A 19,813-nucleotide genomic window follows, 5' to 3' on the forward strand; every position below is an offset into this window, starting at 1 on the left:
GCAATATCATTGCTTCCAAAATATATCTACAAACAATACATCATCCATAACCCCCTTTTGAAATGGTGGCAACTTTAAGAGTTAGGGACCTGTCTGTTGTTTAGAAATATAAGCAATAAATTGATCATATTTTAAAGTAGGAAGCAGCTTATTTGAACTAGACATTCTGAGAAAACTTGCAAGAACAGTATTTTAGTAAGAAAAGGAGCGCTATCTTTTTGGTTTATATTTTTTATCTTCCAGATATTCTGTATATTATCTTCTTACATTTCAGAAAAAAAAAAATTCTTTTCTCTTTCCATGACAATGATAGCAGGAAAACTATACAAAATTGTTAATTCTGAGTTTTATAACTACCATATCAATGGGGGTGGTCTTTTTTATCTAGAGGGAATAAGACCAACACTACTGACTACTTTAAATGCTGAACTAATCTTCAGATCATCTGAGGCAGAAAGGAAGTGGTGAGCATTTTTGTTCACCACAGGATATTGCTTTATAAAGGAATCAAGATCCTGAGTACACCCTTATCCTCAAATTCCACAGAAATACTCCCCAATGAAAACAAGGTAACAGGAAAGATAAGTAAACCTGAAAGCTTTTCGAACAAGTTATGGTTGACTTTTTAAGTCTGCCCTACATTACAAAATGACAGCAGAAAGCACAGAGATGGCTACGAGATACAGACCCTTCACCCAAACCAATAAAGAGTAAGTACTTTTCCAACTAAGCCTCGTTCTGTCTTATAATGATAAGCCAAAGAGACTGAAATGAATGTTAAGGACACCATCATAGCTTCTCAATGCTGACTGCACATTAGATTCATTTGTGGAGCTTTAAAAATATCCATAATTGGTTTTCACCCTGAACAATGAAATCACAATCCCCAGGGAGTGCCTGGGTGCCTCAGTCAGTTAAGTGTCTGCCTTCAGCTCAGGTCATGATCTCAGGGTCCTGGGATCTATCCCCGTATCTCCGCATGAAGCTCTCTGCTCAGCGAGAGTCTGTTTCACCCTCTACCTCTGTGCTCTCCCTTTCTTTCTCTAAGAAATAAATAAATAACAACAACAACAACAACAAACAAACAAACAAAAAACCCCACAATCCCCAGGGGATAATTTAAGAGCTCTGTAGATGGTTCTAATGTGAAGCTTGGGTAGGTTCACCCTTTTGGTATTTAGTAGAACTATCTCAGATTAAAGTTTGTATGCCTAGAGGGGATAGTGCTGAGAAGCGGAAGAAATGTACCTTTGGTTTTGGGCATTATACATAAATCATAGGTATTACTAGAATAAAACATCAGGATAAATATTTGTATTCCTATTTTTAAATGTATGAGAATTCAGTTGAACGTACAGGAAATAGATCCCGCTTTAAAGAGATGAACTACTCTGTATTGAACAAGGACATTGCTCAGTAATGTGCTTCTTGAAACTAGCAGTGTTTAAGCAAGTACTCAAAGACTGAAAGTTATACATAAATAAAAGAATTGAAATAAATCAGCAGACTAGGGTCTATGGGCCAAATTCAGCCACTGTCTGTTTATCAACAAGGTTTTATTGGAAATCAGTCACATGCATTCTTCTTTTTTTTCCTATAGCTACACTCACACTACAATGGCAGCGTTGAGTATCTGTGACAGAGACTGTATGGCCAGGTAAAACAAAAAATATTTACTATCCGGACTTTTACAGAAAAGCTTGCTGACCCATCTACCAGATGATCTGTAGTATGCTTTTAGTCCTGAAATTCATGAAACTAAAAAATTGCTAAGTTACAAATCACTTCATGGTCTTTTTCAAAAGTGAAATACCATCGAAGTTATCTTAATTTGATGTCAGAAAGGTCCCAAATTTAATATCAGAAATGCACAGCAAGTGCACATGCTACCTGTGTTTTCTTTCCTAACCTCAAAGGGGAATGTCCATTAAAAATCACTAATGGAAAATGCCAGAATGGCAGCAAGATCAACATTGAAAAGTGGTATGGCACACATTTCTTGGGGCGTGGTAATACAGAAATCCTTCCAGATTGTTAGAAAAGAGGGTGTTTCCTTTAAGAGAGAACATATTGCCAGGTTTTCTGCCTTGTTACATAATGAGGCAGTGCCTAATCTACCACTGCTACTTTAATCTAAGTTAATGATTCGCACAGAGCGCATCTCTTCGGCGAGGAGACAAGAGAGAAGGAAACAAACCTACCATCTGTCATTCCTTCCCTTCGATGAGGCAAGGCTGGTTGTTGGTCCATTCGCCCTCCCTTGTGTTTTTTAGTGGGCCGAGGCCTCTGACTTTGACTCAGGGCTGCACTGGTATTACTGTCAGTAGAAAATGGGCTGGTTGGTCGAGGTCTTTGAGAGGAGGTAAAAGCTTTGCCTAAAAAGAAAACAAAGGGAATGGGGTATAGAGAATGTTATAAGGCAGTGATTCTGCCTGTTTTGTATTTCTGCTCTTACTTAGCCTAACCTACAAACTTGCCTAGAGATGCCATTTAAAGATACCAAATACTGGTGCATCTCCATAAAAAAAAATATGCCTTGTTGCTTTTATTTTATCCAATTTTTAGTAACCAACACACTGCCCACTGGAAAAAGATTCAAGCAAATGGATGTAAAACAAATCCACCAACCAAAAACCTGATATTACTTGATTATATTTTTATTTAACCTTGATGATCTTAGTGGTATTTTCATGGTTATATGCAAATTCATGCTGCTTTTACTTCTTAAAATTAAAGCAGTTACTTCTGAAATAAATTATGTACTTATCTTATTTCCTTAATCAAATTTTATCCTTGGGATCTTACAAATTCTCTCTGAGCACAGAAAAAGGTCCTGAAGTAATTGCATTTGAAAAATCTACATGAAAGGTCTGCTCAGAGACATATATTAAACTGACCTTACCACCCATACAAATACACGATGAATTTTACCTCTTCTACAGAAACTCAATAACATTAGTGTATAGTATAGGATAGATAGCAGGTTAAAATCACCTTGCATATCCAAAGTGTAATAGGTATTTTCTGATGAATATTACTGTATCTGAGCAGACTCCAAATTCTCATTGAAAAATGAAATTGTGTTACGTCCTTTTCTTGAGGTTTAGTACATATGCAGGGAAATTTATTTTGTGAAAAGGGTAGCTAATAAATGTTCAACATCTTATGATTTTAATATAATGTTTATTATGGTAAGTGAGGGTTGTTTTATGTGCATGTATGTATTCTCTTGTGCATGTTTTCCCTTTACATAAAATTATTGTATGTAGTTACATTTTCTTAAGTCAATGTGACATGATACTGCTTAATGCTTTATTAGCTATTAGCATACATGCAAGAAATGCACTTATGCCTTCTAATTTATTAGTTTCCTTGCACTTTCTCATTGCTGTGCTTATAGCTATGCCACAAAAAGCACTCAGGCAACATAAAGTTTCTGACTTACGCCTTATAAAGCAAGAAAATTCAAATAACCGTTATATTACATCATATTTTAGTTCGGATGCTATATGAAAAATAAACCTCTGCAATGCTTGGAAAAAATTTTTTATATCATTTGAAGATTCCTAATGCATACTGAAAAGAAATACTGATGGTATAATTCAAAGAAAATTTCCAAGACTCCTTTTTATCACCTGAGAGTTTAGTGAAGGGTCAAAACCGTTTTTCTTCACTTTACTAGTTGAATACTATTAAGATTTCTTAAACATGTTTAAGGCTTCATTAGTTTGTTTTGTAAAGCAGCTCCATTTAATTCACATTTTAGAATCTTTTTATAAGTGCATTTAAGAAGTACAGTCATAGAATAGCATGGATCAATAGCCGAAGTTATTTTGTTTCAGTAAAACAAACAAACACAAATCACTGATCAATTATTAGGATGAATCTCACATTTCTTTTAGGGAAAAGAATCAGATACGTGAAAAATTATGAAATTGGTACTCAATTCCTCTCAGAAACCCAAATCAGATTAGGCCAAAGAGCCATACACATGTAGTCATCATTTTATTCTAGTGGCAAATGCAGTGGGTGTATCTTTAATTAGCATCCTTTAAAACAAATAATAAATTATTGGGTTAAAATTTTAACAGCCCAACAATTAATAAGACCATCAGCCATTTGAACGGTTAGACTGGCAGCCTTAGACCCATTACCCCATGCTGAGAAAGCCTTCCCAGAAAACACATTTGCAGAAAGCAATGGGGCAAAGGAAAGTGATGGAGATAAAAGCTGAATAATTTTAATCACTGGGCCCATTATTGATTGTGTGAGAATTTGGCCAAGAGTGAGTTATTGAAAATTTAATGGCCATCCCAGATGCAGCTTGGCTATCACGTAAAAGGAAAGCGGATTCCAATTAATCAGCAGAGCCGTGAAGGGGAAGGGAAAGAACGGAGAGAAGTGGGTGAGTAGGAGCCTCTTCTCGGCTCTGCAAAAGTAGCATCGGGGAGAAAGTTCTGGTAATTGAGGATCCGAACTGTGGTCATGCATGTTACAGAAAGCCCTGCAGTCAGACTCACTGAGGAGGAAGAACAGGAGAAAAATAGCTCAGTGTCTAAAGGACAAGACTCTCTCATGCAAAGAGTGTGGACTCAGAGTCTACCAACCTGTTCTCGTAAGGCTGGTTCCATCCAGCCTAAAACCAGCTTTATCTGCTGCTGCCACCAGTGCTTGTGCAAAGCTGCCGCTGGCAAAGATGGCGCCATCTGAGGAACTACCTACACTAGATCTATGACTAGAAAAGTTACGGTCCTCATCAGATGCAGAGCCCCATCCATTTACCATTGAACCTAAAAACAAATGTAGTTGTCTAGTGAGTGGTACATACTGGATAGCTCATCTCCTCGCACACACTCCTCTAAGGAACAAGTAGGCTGCCTCAACTCCTCACTCCTCCCCAAGGCAAATCTGGTTCCATCCTGACCTCAGCAGCCACATGCATGCCTCCTCCACGGTTTCCAATTCCTAGTGCGGGCGAATGAATCCCCAGTAAAACCTAAACCTCTTTGCAACGCATAAACAAAACATGTTTCGTATGGTTCCAGTCTTATATTGTTTATATTATTACATAATCGATTTCTGAAATAGAATGGCTATGTATACCTTCGGCCCCACAATTCAGAGAAGAACACTTTTATTGAAGTAAATTATAGTGTCATTTAAAGTAAACTTATCAAGGTTTCAGATGAAGGAAGAGGGTGAATATATATTTTGAATTTAAATAGACTCAAATGATAATTTCCAACCAATATACAGTGGTGTACTGTGGAGGAGCTAAAATCATTTCGAGGTTTTAAAATACAAATGGAAATAATCAGGAAATATAACAACAAACAGTATAAACAACAAAAAAAAGTATGACTAGTATCAGAGCATACAGACTTAGTACAAAGAAAAAAAGTATCTCTAAAAATTTCTATTAATTTCAAAGCTCAGGATGCCTTCTTTGCTTTTTAATTGTTTTAAGTACTCCAGGTTTCTTTTTACTATGAATCTTTGTTTTAGAAAATTAACTATTATGAGGGATGTAACTGGCCTTCATATGGATTTTTCTGCAAAACACAATATGGTGATAGAGGAAAAGAATGGTACTTTTATGTGTCAAGAGCAGCAAAACACGAAGATACTGAGAAATAACTTTTATTCTTAATTTTTCAGGACATCATTTACAAGTTTAGATCTTGTTCTTAGACCAAGGTACACGGAAACCTTAATCTATTATTTAATACAATTAATATTACAATATTTAAGCCATGTACCATTAATTTATGACACAATAAAGTGTCACATATTTCCTAGCCTAACCTTTAAAAAAAAAAAGGCAAAAAAATATTTATAAGAAGCTCATTTATGGTTTCTACATCAACAAATTACATAGTCACAAAAAAGATTAAAAATAGATCCCCCCGCATATATTCCCCACCCCCCTTTTCTCCAGCATTTAAGAGACAACAGTCCAGATAAGAGTATTGGTGTGATGCAGCATTTGTATTTTTGGCTGAGGTGCCAGGATACAATCACACGGGTTCATGCACTTTCAAGAGACAGAAAACAGAAACCAAAGGGGTTAGAAGAATCTGAGAAGTTAAAAGGGTGTTAAGTGTAGCAGAGAAAGATAGAGTTTTGATTCTATTTGCCAATAGCACAGAGATGCACTTTTTACTTTCCAAACAAATTCCCCTGACACAGGCCACTGCAAGGGAGCCCAGATAACAGCAGTCACCGAGCCTCCTCTGAGAGAACCATTTCTGAGTTAATGATCACAAGTCAAGGACCAACAGCCCAAAACGAAAGGAGAAATGATGCAGTGGGCTTTTCAATATAATGCTACGACAGATAAGAAAAAAAATCAAAGTGATTCAGTCAGTGATCACCGGAGAGTACGGAACCCTAGAACTGAGGAGAGTTTTGAAATACGTGAAAATTCTGTCCTGGTCTCTCCTACACACCTGTTTTCTGTATTTCTAAATGTCCGCTGAACATCTACAGCTAAATCTTTGTCAGCTCTCTGAAGAAACTCCCTCTCCAAACAAGCAACTCCTTTTTCTCATCTCCAGTTTCATTCTTAGGTGCCTGGTGATTTCCTTCTGGTCCCTCTGTCTTTCTCATTGTCATCTGAAGTAGTTTTCTCATTTGACACCTAATTTTGTTCCTCCCTTCAAAACCATTCAGTTTGCGAATGCCACATCTGGAGTCCAAGGTTAAGAATTTGAGCTCCTTCTGTATCTAGCCCAGCCTCTCTTTCCAGCCCTACACCCTCTTACAGCCCTTGTAGTCCCACTGCCTGCCCCACATATGTAGCATTATCTCTGGTCCCTTCGACACACCTCTGGATTGTCATTAACTCTAATGACCACTGCCCAACTTGAAAGTCCAAATCAATTTCCCTTTTATTACCTTGATTCCACCTCACCTTTAACCCTTAGGAAGAATCGATTTCTCTACTTGTGTTTTTCAAACAGTATGCATACAGTAGCATATCAGGTGTCTACAAACTACACCTGATATGCTACTGTATGCATACTGTTTCTTATTCTAGACAGTGGAATTCTGGAAATGAGGGACTCTTACTAATTTTCATATTTCTTCTATGGGGGCTGTGCCTAGTAGAAATTCAGCAAACATCAGGCATATTGAATTCAATATCTTTAATGTTTCTCATTATTCACCATAAATCCTAAATGTAATTCTATCCCATGTGCCATTTCCTAACAATGAACTTATTTTATTTACAGAAAAAATATATTCCTAAGAACTTGTAGAAAAATGTATTAAGTAGGAATATAATGTCAGTCAACTCTTGTTGACAACTTGGACAATAGCAAAAGAAGTGAGTTATTACCTGAAAGGGAAAACTAAAAAATTAATTAATATACATAGCTGTGCTTTGATATACTTGAGTATTAATATTTATCAATATCTTATTCAAAGTAAAATAATGATGTTATATGAAGTGGCAATTAGCTTTTTTTCCCTGAGTTCTCCATCCACACTCAACCATGTATTTTAATGTACTTAGCCCATTTTTGTTCGTTTTAATTCTTTCTCTGCTATAACCAGCCAAGAAATAATTGGTCTTTTTTTTTTTTTTCCCTGTTCAAGTTGTCTTGCTGTGTGTTTTGAGTTTCAGGATTTATCATTATGACAAATACAGTCTCTGAACCTGAAAAAGTAGGAAAAATCCTTCACCACAGCAGCGTCACTAAAGAAATGTGATTTTATGACCTCTCTTAGCAGAGTTAGCTTGAGTTTCAAAAACACCATTTATCTCCTGTGGTAATGAGTCCTTCATATGCAGCTTGCAGATTTCAACCTACAAATTTGCCAATCCCTAAACAGATCAGCTACTTTGCTGCCTTTCTGTCTTTGCTGACTTTATCTCCACCATTAATGTTCCTTGTCATGCCCTCAGAAATCTCAGTTATTCATGAAATTTTCTTTGGTGCTTTCTTTTTCCTTTCCATGGGAAGAGAGAGCAGCATGGAAGATATGGCTTTGAGTAGGTTTTGGTCAATATAGCAAGAACAACAGCTCTGTTTTCTTTGCTACTCCATGTAAGAGCTAAGAAACTAGAGAGATGACTTCAAAGTCGAAAAGACAAATGCTACACAGGCCTGGCCTTGGTGAGCATCAGGAAGTCTCATTACCCCAAGCTAAAGAGGGGCAAGTGCCCTCAGGTTAGTACAGTTGAGTTTACCTTCAAAATGGAGGGCAAGAAGGAAACAAAAGAAGGCAATAAATTTTCTTTCTTCTTTGTCCCTCACTCTTTATTTTTGATAGCCCCTTTTCTCTATTTAAGTACGATCTACGGAATGGGGGTACTGGTAGGGGAATATTTTAAAAGAAAATTAGCAATATACCATGGAGAAAAAAGTATAGAACATACATTAAATTTCTTGCATGCTATAAAATTGTTACATTAGTTTAAAGCAATCACTGATTTCACCTCTGTGGCTACCATTCTTGCTCGCTCTTTAGATTTAAGCATCAGGAATGATCTGAACATTTGTGAAAACCATTAAAATAAAAGAAGACAATGATAGGAAGGAAAGGAACACATTGGTTCACGAATTAGAAAGTAAGCAAGAAAGTAAACGGGTTTTACTTTCCTAGATGTAAATAGAAACATAAAAATTGAAATGAACACCAAGTGAATGAGTTCAGGTAGAGATTCTTTACAAATTATAAGCAATCCATACCAATTTGACATGTTATAGCCCCAAACATCATCAATACATATTTAAACATTTAATGAAAAATGAATTTATGTCACATAGCCAAATTTATTTGTGTTTACATTTTCAATCTTTGGAAATTTCTCAGGTTTAAAGTTGCTGAAAGGCCAAAAATATCTCAAATTTATTCAAGCTATTAAAGAAGAACTGCATATAGGACATTAAGTTGTTGCTCAAATGTTACTGAGCAGTAAAATACCATGATAAAATGGCATCTTGCTGTGTCTATATTACATCTTCAGCACTAAAATTAATTTATGATCAGTCATCAATTCATTTACATGTCGCTTTATGCTAAGTCCTTCCTTGCTGATAAATGCTTATCCTTAGATCCATTAAGCTAGAGTAAAGTCTGTGCTTTATAATATGACCCTGTTAATTGTTGCATTACCATTTTTATGAGATACAAAAACTGGCTGTCCCCCATTTTTTCAGCCAATATTTAATCCAGGAACTCTCCTTATTAAGTGCAATCAGTCTAAATATCTGTTAAATAAAATCTTCAGCTCTAAGTGTCTTTGGACAAATCAATCCAGATCTTGACCTCTGCTTAAACGTAGGAAAACATCTCTAATCTTTAGAAATCCTTCTTTCACTCAAACATATTAAATATGCAAGGATTCCACCTGCATTTCTCAGAGGGAAAGAATATGTAGTATATATGGAAAGCAAAATAAGTCATTACAAAATTTCTTCCTTGGGACATATGGCACCTGTTAACTTGTCCCACTCAGATAAAAATGGAATATATGATATTCCTCTTTTATCTGTTAAATTCTGAAGTATATGTTTAATTTCTTTTTAAATACGTCACAGCTGTTGAAGTAGCCTAAGAAAGTGATTTAATTATTTGTAGCTTTATCTCTGAAATGCCCCTAATTCTAAAATATTTTCCTTGAGTTTGTGCAACAAAAGCAAGGCATCAGGTCACACTGTCGAGTGGCCAATTCTCTAAAAGCTGTGTGGTCGAGGAAGGTGGTGAGGCTGCCAGGTTTTATTGTTTTCAAAACAATCTGGTTTGGGAGTTCCAGTAAAAACCTCCAAGGACATAAAATCAAGAAAATATAAAGCCACGATTTCCTTTCAGCCGTAATATTTATGTGGGGTCCAGCAGTTAAGGAAACTTTTATTCGTTTCACTTCATGGCACTCTCTCTCCATTGTACTTTCTGTGATCAGTGAAGCAGTTGGAATCTTGGCACCAGGTACAGGACATTTTCCCTCTGTACTCTCTCACATTGACTTCTGTTTCTTTTTTCCTGTGGTGGAGTCATTAAATTCAGGAAACACTTACCCTGGACTCCCATCATGGAAGATACAGAAAGAAGCATTAACTCCCCTCCCTGTCCTGTTACCCCAAAATGGTGGATTTGGCATTAAGGAGGAAATATGGCAAGCATATTCCTGAAGACTGAAACACTCTGGGTGTTTACTTTCTAGCCCCAAACAGAGTGCGATGTGCTATAATCAAGATAGTTTTATACTTTATTATAACCAAATGGGTTATAGTATGAATTAAATTAAAAAGATTTCCTATAAAAAGTGCTGCTACAGTTGATTTTTGTTAACATGAGTCACTATAACTGAATATAAACTAAATATAAGAAAATAAATAATAAAAGGTACATCTAAAAATTAAGATTTTTTAAATCTGATCAAGCATATAGAGAGTAAGGGCTAATGTTTCCAGAGATAAAGCTATATGTTGTATTTGTGTGCGGATATGTGTACATTTTTATTCATACGTGTATAAACACACATATGCATACACACAGAAAGGAAGACAGAGCAGAGAGAAAGAGAGAGACAGAGATCCATATGTTAAGTAATAGGCCAGGAAATCATTTTCTTCTTAAATATGTTAAATTCAGAGATTTAAAAAAAAAAAAAAGTTGGGCATATCCAGAGAAGGGATCATGATAATTTATCATAAGAGTGAGAACAATTGATTTTGAAAATTGTTCTGTCATTTATCACATGGGTAACTTTAAAAAATACTTTGAACTCCTCTGTGGCCCAATTTCCTTTTCTATAAAATGAGAACAAAAACAGGGTTGTGGCAGTTAATGAATTAATAATATGTTAAAACTTTACGACAAGGATCTGCAGACTTTTCTATGAGGTGTCAGATACCTTATATTTGAGGCTTTGCTGTCTTTTTTGTTTGTTCCATATTTTCTTAGAATCCTTTAAAAATGTAGGAAATATTCTTAGCCCATGAAGCCACAACAGAAAAGCAGGCCACTTCCTTGGATAGTGTCTTGTACCTACTAAGGGCTATATATGTGCAAGCTAATATTCTTCTTCTTCTTCTTGATAGCATTATTATTATTATCATTATTATATTTAAATTCTTAGTCAACAGATAAGAAGGAATAGACATCTGATAAATGTTTGTTGTTGGTGCGGGTCGGGGGGACAGCGTCTGAGTGGCTGAGTCGGTTAAGCGTCTGTCTTAGGCTCGGGTCATGATCCCAGGGTCTTGAGGTCGAGTCCCACATCAGACTCCCTGCTCAGGGGGGAGCCTGCTTCTTCCTCTGCCCTCACCTGACTCCTACCCTCTTAACACACACACTCTCCCTCTCTCAAATAAACAAATAAAATCTTTGAAAAAAAAAGTTTGTGGTGGGAAAAAATATAGTATAACAGGTTTGTAAATACATTTTCCACATTACTGAGTTTTGGAAACCAAATGTTGATTTTTCCCTAAAATCCATGTGTTGAAACCCTAATCACTAAGGTATAAGGAGGTGGGGTGTTTGGCGGGGCAATTAGGTTTAGATGAGGCCATGGATGTGGGTTCATCACAATTGGATCAGTGACTTTACAAAAAGAAGCTAGGGCGCCTGGGTGGCTCAGTCAATTAAGCATCTGCCTTTGGCTCAGGTCATGATTCCAGGGTCCTGGGATTGAGCCTCACATGGGGCTCCCTGCTCAGTGGGGATCCTACATCTCCCTCTCCTTTTGCTGTTCCCCCTGCTTGTGCTCTATGGCTTTCTCACTCTCTCTCTCATCAAATAAATAAGTAAAATCTTGAAAAAGAGAGAGAGAGACAAGAGTTTGCTGTCTCTCTCTACCATGTAAGAACACAGCACAAAGATGGCTGTCTGCTAGCTAGAAAGAGGAACTCACTAGGAATCAAATCTCCTGGCACCTAGATCTTGGACTTCCCAGCCTCCAGAACTGTAAGAAATAAATACTTATTGTTTAAGCCACCCAGTCTACTGCCTTTTGTTATAGAAGCCCAGCCAGGTGAAGACATGAGATTATGGCATATGAAACTACAGATATTTTCCTCTCTTCTTGCTTTTCCATTCATGACCCATTATTTCAAAATTAAAGAGGTCCATCACAAATTACTTTGTTGTTATGAAAATATTGGGAATTAATATAATTATTTTTTTATAAAGCTGGGTTGGGCACCTTATTAGCTGCTGATATTACTTAATGTGGTTAAGGCTGGAATGTAATATATCAAGTAAAATCTGGAATACATAGGCTTATTAACCCATCTCTGTGTTATCATTGGACTGTCATTCTGGTTGGCTTTAGAGTTTCAAGGAATGGAATAGAACTGTTTGTTCCATTTAATAAAAATGGTTATTAGTTTCATGAAAGTGAAAATCTCTACCAGGCGATTTAAGTCAAAGTAAATGCCTGATTTCCTCATACCACAGACAAATTTAGAACGCCAAGTAATTTACAGTAAGATCAGAATCCTCTCTGTGGGCACTTACCATCTTAAAAACATAAAAAGCCAATGGAAACAGTGTCTGTTTTATTGCCTACCTCATTTAGCACCATTAAGCTAGCTTTAAGTGTCTGAAGAAAACATAAACACGTTAGAATAATATACATCAGTATGTTGATTTCCAAAACATTTGGTTGATACATACATTAACCTCGGGGCAATCTCCATGTACACGTACATGTGTGCATGTGCACACACACTCTAATACACTTAAAATTCTATTTACACTCACACACACACACACCCTTGCATACATTCACATGCAGATAAAACCACAAACCCAATCTATACTCTCTCACATACACATCTATACACTCACCCATGCTTCCTACGCACACATACTTTTTTGAGAAAACATATTTGCTCTTATTTTAATTTATATTTACTTACATTATACTTATATACTAGCAGACAAATTAAATCTTTGATCATACCTTTCCCACATAGTTATCACAGAGCCAAAAAAAAAAAAAAAAAAAAAAAAAAGGGGAAGGAAAAAGCAAAGAGTTTCCTCTTTGGCTACTTTTTGTAGAGTACAAGTTCTTCCACTGAGATGATGTATTATTCATAGGGTAAATTCATCATGTAATACATACTTAGAAACCATGGGTTTTTATACACGGCAGTAATTAAACAGTGAATTCAAGGAGGAAAACAGACTGTTTTCTTAGCAATAAAAGCTTCATTTGGAATGAACAGTATACTCACTACAAGGAGAGAGGCAGATTGGTTTTAACCACATTCACATTAAATACCCTAACATGTTACTAACAGGTGACCATGGAAACGTATGAAATGGCAGGCTTATAGATATATTTATCATCTCTGACACTATATATTTAATAAAAGAACTACATAGGCTATAACTGCCTTTTTTGTGTGTTATTATTGCAATTCTTACTGCATTCCTAATGGAAAAGAGTTCAGTATCATTAGTGAGATATGCAAAAATATGCAGAATTTTACCCTGAAGATTATGCTACAAATTCAGGCAAAGGGGCTTAACATAATAGTGCACTAATAAGTTAGCTCTCTGCATTCAAAGATTTAAACTTTTGCTCTGCCACCTTCAGTTGGATCAGGATTTGAAATCACAGCAGTGTATCTGCAGTTCTTAAATCTTAATTAGCCTGGCAAGCATACAGCCCCCAGGTAAGGCGCGAAACAAACAAACAAAAATAGTGGACTCATGCATCACACATTGTGTTACTCAGGAAGGCATATAGAAGAAACATATAGGTCTTTATCCTTCTCTATCACTGCCATAAAGAAGTTTCCCTCAGTGCTGGCTGAACTCTAAGGCATAGTGCGAGATCTGTGTAAGTTGGGGGCGTTGGAGTACAAATGAATGAAATGAAACCGTGACAAATGCCTGCAAGGATGAAGATGATATTATCAAGATGAAAACAGAAAAGGGCGATTTTCTGAGAAGACCCAATGCCAGGCAAAAGCAAGATCTACGCTTATGGTGATTATGTCTTTCTAGTCCTATAGGAGACATTTGTGCATGTGTGTCAAAGAAGGGATACCTACTGGAATAAAAGATGAAATTTTTGTGTTTCTCCATATTCACTGTGTACATATTAGGATTCAAGTTTTTTCAACAAAATGGGATAAACTTAAATCCTTGGCAATATGTTGCAGTCCTGGGATCATCCTAGGAGAGTAGCAACTGCTACCGTTCACATGGTGAGCAAAGCAGGGGACGCCGAAGGAGTAAACAGCAAAAATAACTGTATTTCTTGGAAGAGGAGCAATTATTGAATCCAAAGATATGAAATGCGTAAATGTATGGCTTATCTCACTATACATTTTCTCCATTCCAAAAATAATACCTTGTGCAACCTTAGAGAGGCTCATTCTGAAGACTTGCTTATTTTCATCAGTGAATGATTTTACAGAGTGAAATATTGAGAGGCGTCTTAAGATTGCATTCACTTTGTATGTAGCTCCTGATAAACAAAATATATCGTTTCTAAAAGTCAAGGTTTTTTATGTAATAGACTTGGTTCCCCAGTAGAGTGAACTTTTCATGAAAGCCCTGGATATAATTGAGTTTTCTTTCATGTCTTTAAAGCTTTTTAAAATTCATGAATTTTCTTATCATTTTTGCAGCAAAGCAAAAGTATTTCCAAATCCTTTTTGAATTTTGTGTTTAATATTAACATATTTAAAATGTTATAGAAATAGCTGGAGTGGAATAAATCTTACATAAGAAAGTATTTGATTTCTGATGCATTTTAATGTTATAAATAGGTCAGTTATTCCTATTAAATCAGTTCCGTTACCTGTCACAGAGCTGTCTAGATTGTCCATACTGGATCCGGGTGTCTGCTCTAGTGCCCTCAGGGGCCGAGGCATTTCTAAAGCTTCCTCCTCATCGTCCGCATCATCATCTGGAACATCTGTTTCCAAATCGGAAATCAAGGCTCCGGACATATAACCTAATGGTGGAACCGGGGGCTGTGGAGGTTGATTATTGCTTTGAATGTGCCTAGAATTCAAATAGGGGAGAAAGGGAATTCATTAACATCCTACCAAATTAGAATTAAACAGCATGTGATGGCGACTCATTCTGTCTTCTTGCTTTCTATTAACTAATTTTGGAGATTACAGTGCTTTCTTCCATTTCAGCAGAGACAACGGGCTATGTATACATGGCTAGTCAACAAAACAACAACAGTATTGATTGTATACTCTTCCATTGGTATTTATGGGATAATACACAGAGAAAAATACAGATCCAACATTTTTGTGCAAATAAATCATCCAAAGGAGAATATGAGTATTTGCCACAAATAATTGCTTAAAGCTTTTTTTTTTTTTTTTGGTCCCCCCAAATATAATAATTTGGTTTACAGTTTAGTGTCAAAATTCTACTTGGCCTGTTTAATCTCTGTGACCTGCTAGCCCTTACAAGGAAAAAAATGTCACATGAAGGGTTAACACCAATAACCCCTCTCCCAGCCAGAAAGACAGTGCCTGCCTTTCAAGGCTTTCTTCCTACACATCCCCCTCCCCACCCATGAATCAAGCTGAGTGGTGTTATCTACTGTAACCCAGTTTAAAGTAGGAATGGCTCCTTTATGTTCTAGCTACTTACTTATGCCTCTGTTTTACCCACTAAAGTCTAAAACACCTCAAACGTGGAAAAGATTCATCTTAGCACTCTCTGTGTTTGGAACATGAGGTGTGTTAACACACCCTTTGCAATGCATATGTAACTTTAACCTCGACCTTGTGAAGTAGGCAGAACTTGTATTATTCCCTTTTTAGAATCTATTAAAGCAAAATTCCAGCTTAAGTCACTTATTTCAAATGGCATGGCTGGACACTAGGGTTCAGTTGATCCATTTTGCAACTACTTAAGAGTTTCTTCTAAATTATAAAGGCCATGATATATATGAAAGTCATTGTTATCTGTTACTGTCATTAGGAGTGAATATAACACATGTATTAACACATTGTCATTTTTTTTTTTTTGCATCCATGCAAAGTATTTAAAAGACATAGGCTATTTAAGGCACATGTAAGTCAAGTGTTATGCATTTTTGAATTAAAGATACAAGATGATTTTTAACACTTGTATTTTGGGGGAAAATAATTCATTTTTCCAGAATTTCTTTAACATTCCTCTCCCAAGTGTATTCTTTTTTTTTTTAATTAATTTATTTATATGACAGACAGAGATCACAAGCATGCAGAGACACAGGCAGAGAGAGAGAGGAGGAAGCAGGCTCCCCGCTGAGCAGAGAGCCCGATTGAGCAGAGAGCTCAATCCCAGGAATGGATCATGACCTGAGCTGAAGGCAGAGGCTTTAACCCAGGCATTCCCCCCAAGTGCATTCTTGATCTTGCAACCAACTCCAATCTAACAACACTCTACATCTTTCAATGATAAAACATAACAACCCCCCCAAGATGTTAGTTCTGGGATCCCCATTTTTAATTTCACAGATCAGGCATCTGAGGTCCCCAGTCTTTATCTGACATTCATCATAGCTCATTCATGCAAAAATCAGGAAGTTTCTAAACTACTGGTATAGAAAATCTTGAGTGTTGATAATGACATCTTGTAAATGTTGCCTCAAATTCTGTTTGTGAATTAAGGATGGACTGAGTCAAGTCATAAGCAAGAGAATACTAGGTGGTATTTATATAAATGATTCATTTTTCTCTAATGGTGTGTACTTTTGTCCTGGAAAGAACCAAAGAAACTGACATTCTAGTTCTACAGCATTGCTGACAACTCTTGAACGGAACAAATATACATTAAGGTGTAAAATGGACTCCTCCAGATGAGCAGAAGTAGGAGATAAACTGAAATAAGAGGGTGCAAAACATTTGTAGATCTCTTGTAGTGACAAGCACTGTACTATGCACTGCATGGGTCCATATGAACAGAATCCCTGGAGGTGGAGTGTGGGAATTAGCATTTTTAAAATGTTCCTCCTGTGATGCCGATGTGCACCTCACATGAGGAGGGCATTTCATTCCTGAAGGGCGAGATCCTACGGGAGCACATATAGGCTCATAACTTCTACAAAGTAGGTCACTAATGACATCCTGGAGGATTGTTGGGTTGAACAGAAACATATTCAGTGAAAGAAACAGGGTTTTCCCTACAGGTACCTGGAGCAGGTGAAGAACTTGTTTGTCCACTCATTTTGTAAAGATCTACACAACACACACTAAAGGTGATGCTCTTTTAAGAGTGGTAAGATAGCAATGAAAACTTCAGGTGAAAACCTGAGCCCTTCTGAAGAATAAAAGCTCTAATACAGCTAGATACTGGACTATGTCCTGTATAAGAGCAAACTCATTTAACTCTCTCTTTTTTTAAATGACTTTATTTTTAAGTCATCTCTACACCCAATGTGGGGCTAGAACTCACAACCTCAAGATTAAGAGTCCCATGCTCTACCAACTGAACTAAGCGGAACTCATTTAATTCTCACAAAAAACTGTGATGTGTAATAAAGAATTTACCTTGTCCAAAGAGAAGTTAGGCTTTTGCCATGTGCTCCAGGGAGGTAATCTCTCTCTAAGTTCTAGAATGTCCTATCTGATAGGAGTGTCTTTGTTCATCTGGAGACCTTAGGCTTCTCCAGAAAGTCTAACAATGTGATTTATGATGGGGGCTTTCAGTCACATGGTGTCAACTTGCCTTCTGGAGGGACTAGAGACTGAAGTCAGCTCTGCAGATAACCAACCATGTCTATGTCACAAAGCTGCAAGAAAGACCATGAAACTCAAGGTTCGTATGAGTTTCCCTAGTTAGAAATACTCTATGCATATTGTCCTACATTGTTGCTGGGAAAGTAATGTTTTCTACAAATCCATTGGGAGAAGACAACTGGAAGTTCGAGCTCTGGAACTTTCCCGGACTCTGTCTTGTGCATCTCTTCTTTTAGAAGATTTTAATCTGTATCTTTTCTATATAAACCATAACTTTCAGTGTCATGGTATTCAGTGATTTCTATGGCTTCTTCTTGTGAATTCTTAGAACAGAGGATGGTCTTGGAGACTCTGCTCTCACATTGTATATGAGCTAATTGGTATTAGGATCATCATTTTATAAATGGGGGGGAGGGGGGTGGAAGAACAGAAAGGTTGAGCAAGTTGCCCACTGTCATACAGATAGTAAGTAGGGGCGGTGGCAGTGGTTCCAACCACACCTGCCCTCAGTCAAATACCAGATCAATCTGGAATATATAGGGGTGGCATTTAGGTATCACTACATTTTAAAATTATCCCGATGACTACAAAATGCATCAAATTTGAGAACACCTGAGCTAGAATCTGTGCCATAAATGACTAAGTACATGGTTATTATTAGTTAGCTTGAAGGAAATCCTTTGGCTCTTGAAGTAGTGGGCTTCAACTTAAATAGAGGTATTTTATTTTGCCTGATGCAAAATAATACTGTTTAACAGTAGATTGTCTTTGGCCTTTGAAAAACATCAGATCATTGAGAAAAAAGACGTCTAGAAACCCCTGGTTCTAGGAAAAGAACCTATGTTCGTAATTAGCTTCATATGATTGGCCTGGTTTTATTATCTCTTTGTGTATTTTGTTGTACTTTTAAAAGAAATAGTTCATTAACACTAAGAACAAGATCTATCTCATTCTCAACTATCCAGTACCTAAAACTATCAAAAATAAAAGCAAATTGTATTTCATAAAAGTTTAACTTGACGTGCATCATGGAAATCAATAGAAGATAATCAGAGGTATGCCACTGAGATTTCAAGAGTCAGATTTCATCTGTCACTATTTGGGAGAAGAGAGAGCACATGAAAAAACTTGTATAAAATTGTGAGATCTTGTTCCACTTGTTTTCTTCCTATGCTTGCACAGGACACCCAAGTAGATTGCCATCTCTACCTTAGGAGAGGGTGTGAGTTGATTAGAAAGAAAAGAATTTGGGATTTGTAATTTATTCTAGGTGTTATTTTTTTAAGGCATCTACTATATTACTGGTTTACTTTTTTCTGTCTCATTTAATTCACCCCAAGTATCTTTTATTAACTGACACTGACCATATGTGATTTGCAGAAGCTTACATTTACATATTCACAACCACATACAGAATTAATCACAGGCACTCTGAAGAATCTAAACGGAGTCTTTTATTATGGCTTTGGAAGTGAGTTCAAGGATAAGCTAAATGGAGCTAACCTGTAAATTAGAAAAGATTCTGGTGTAGCCAAAAGCAGTTTAGCCTGAAATTCAGCAGATCTGAAATTCTTGCCCCGGTTTACTCTTTAACCAGTTATATGACTTTGATCAAATTATTTAATGTAGCATCCCTCAGGCAGCCCTGACTGCCATGAACAATAAGCAAATAGTTAACTTGCAGAGCTCACAATCCTGCTAGACAGGAGTCTCCCTTGGCTTACAAATGTCCTAAATCTCACTAACAAAGATAGCAGGATTGTGATATCCCACCAAAATGTCTCCCAGCTATCTTAATGTTAATGACTGGTCTAAAGACAACATTGATCAAGCAGCAAGGGCAAGGCCTCCGGTAGGCCTCTGACATCCTGGCCCCTTGTAGGCCCTCTTTAGCATATGAAAACTCCTTTGAAACCTCCCTTCCCCTCACCTTCCCCCAACCACAGGGTACCCCTCACAACCCTGGGCAGCAGCTCTTCCTGCCCATGGGTCCTGTCCCTGTGCTTTAATACACCACCATTTTGCACCAAAAGAAAAAAAAATTTAATGTATCCTAAACTAATTTCTTTATCCGGATGATTGAGTTGCACAAAAGTGCTTCTAACCCCCAGCTGTATAGTCCTATGAGAACTCCTTGCAAATGTATTGTA

At 36.8% G+C, this 19,813-nt stretch overlaps 1 protein-coding gene across 15 annotated transcripts in view; it reads right to left on the reverse strand.

Annotated features, from left to right (window-relative positions):
• The window catches only part of ROBO2 (roundabout guidance receptor 2), a 1,682,217-nt gene that overhangs the window by 8,999 nt on the left and 1,653,405 nt on the right, over positions 1-19,813 (reverse strand). For 10 of the 15 annotated variants that reach the window (XM_032352363.1, XM_032352359.1, XM_032352354.1 and 7 more), the window contains 3 exons: positions 14,774-14,979; positions 4,608-4,790; positions 2,202-2,375 (listed from right to left, as the gene is read on the reverse strand). In XM_032352363.1, coding sequence (XP_032208254.1) covers positions 2,202-2,375; positions 4,608-4,790; positions 14,774-14,979 — 563 coding nt within the window. The remainder of the gene's footprint in view (positions 1-2,201; positions 2,376-4,607; positions 4,791-14,773; positions 14,980-19,813) is intronic. The other 5 variants (XM_032352409.1, XM_032352400.1, XM_032352441.1 and 2 more) reach the window with 2 other exon arrangements.

Source organism: Mustela erminea, chromosome 1, assembly GCF_009829155.1.
Source record: "Mustela erminea isolate mMusErm1 chromosome 1, mMusErm1.Pri, whole genome shotgun sequence".
Classification (NCBI taxonomy): domain Eukaryota; kingdom Metazoa; phylum Chordata; class Mammalia; order Carnivora; family Mustelidae; genus Mustela; species Mustela erminea.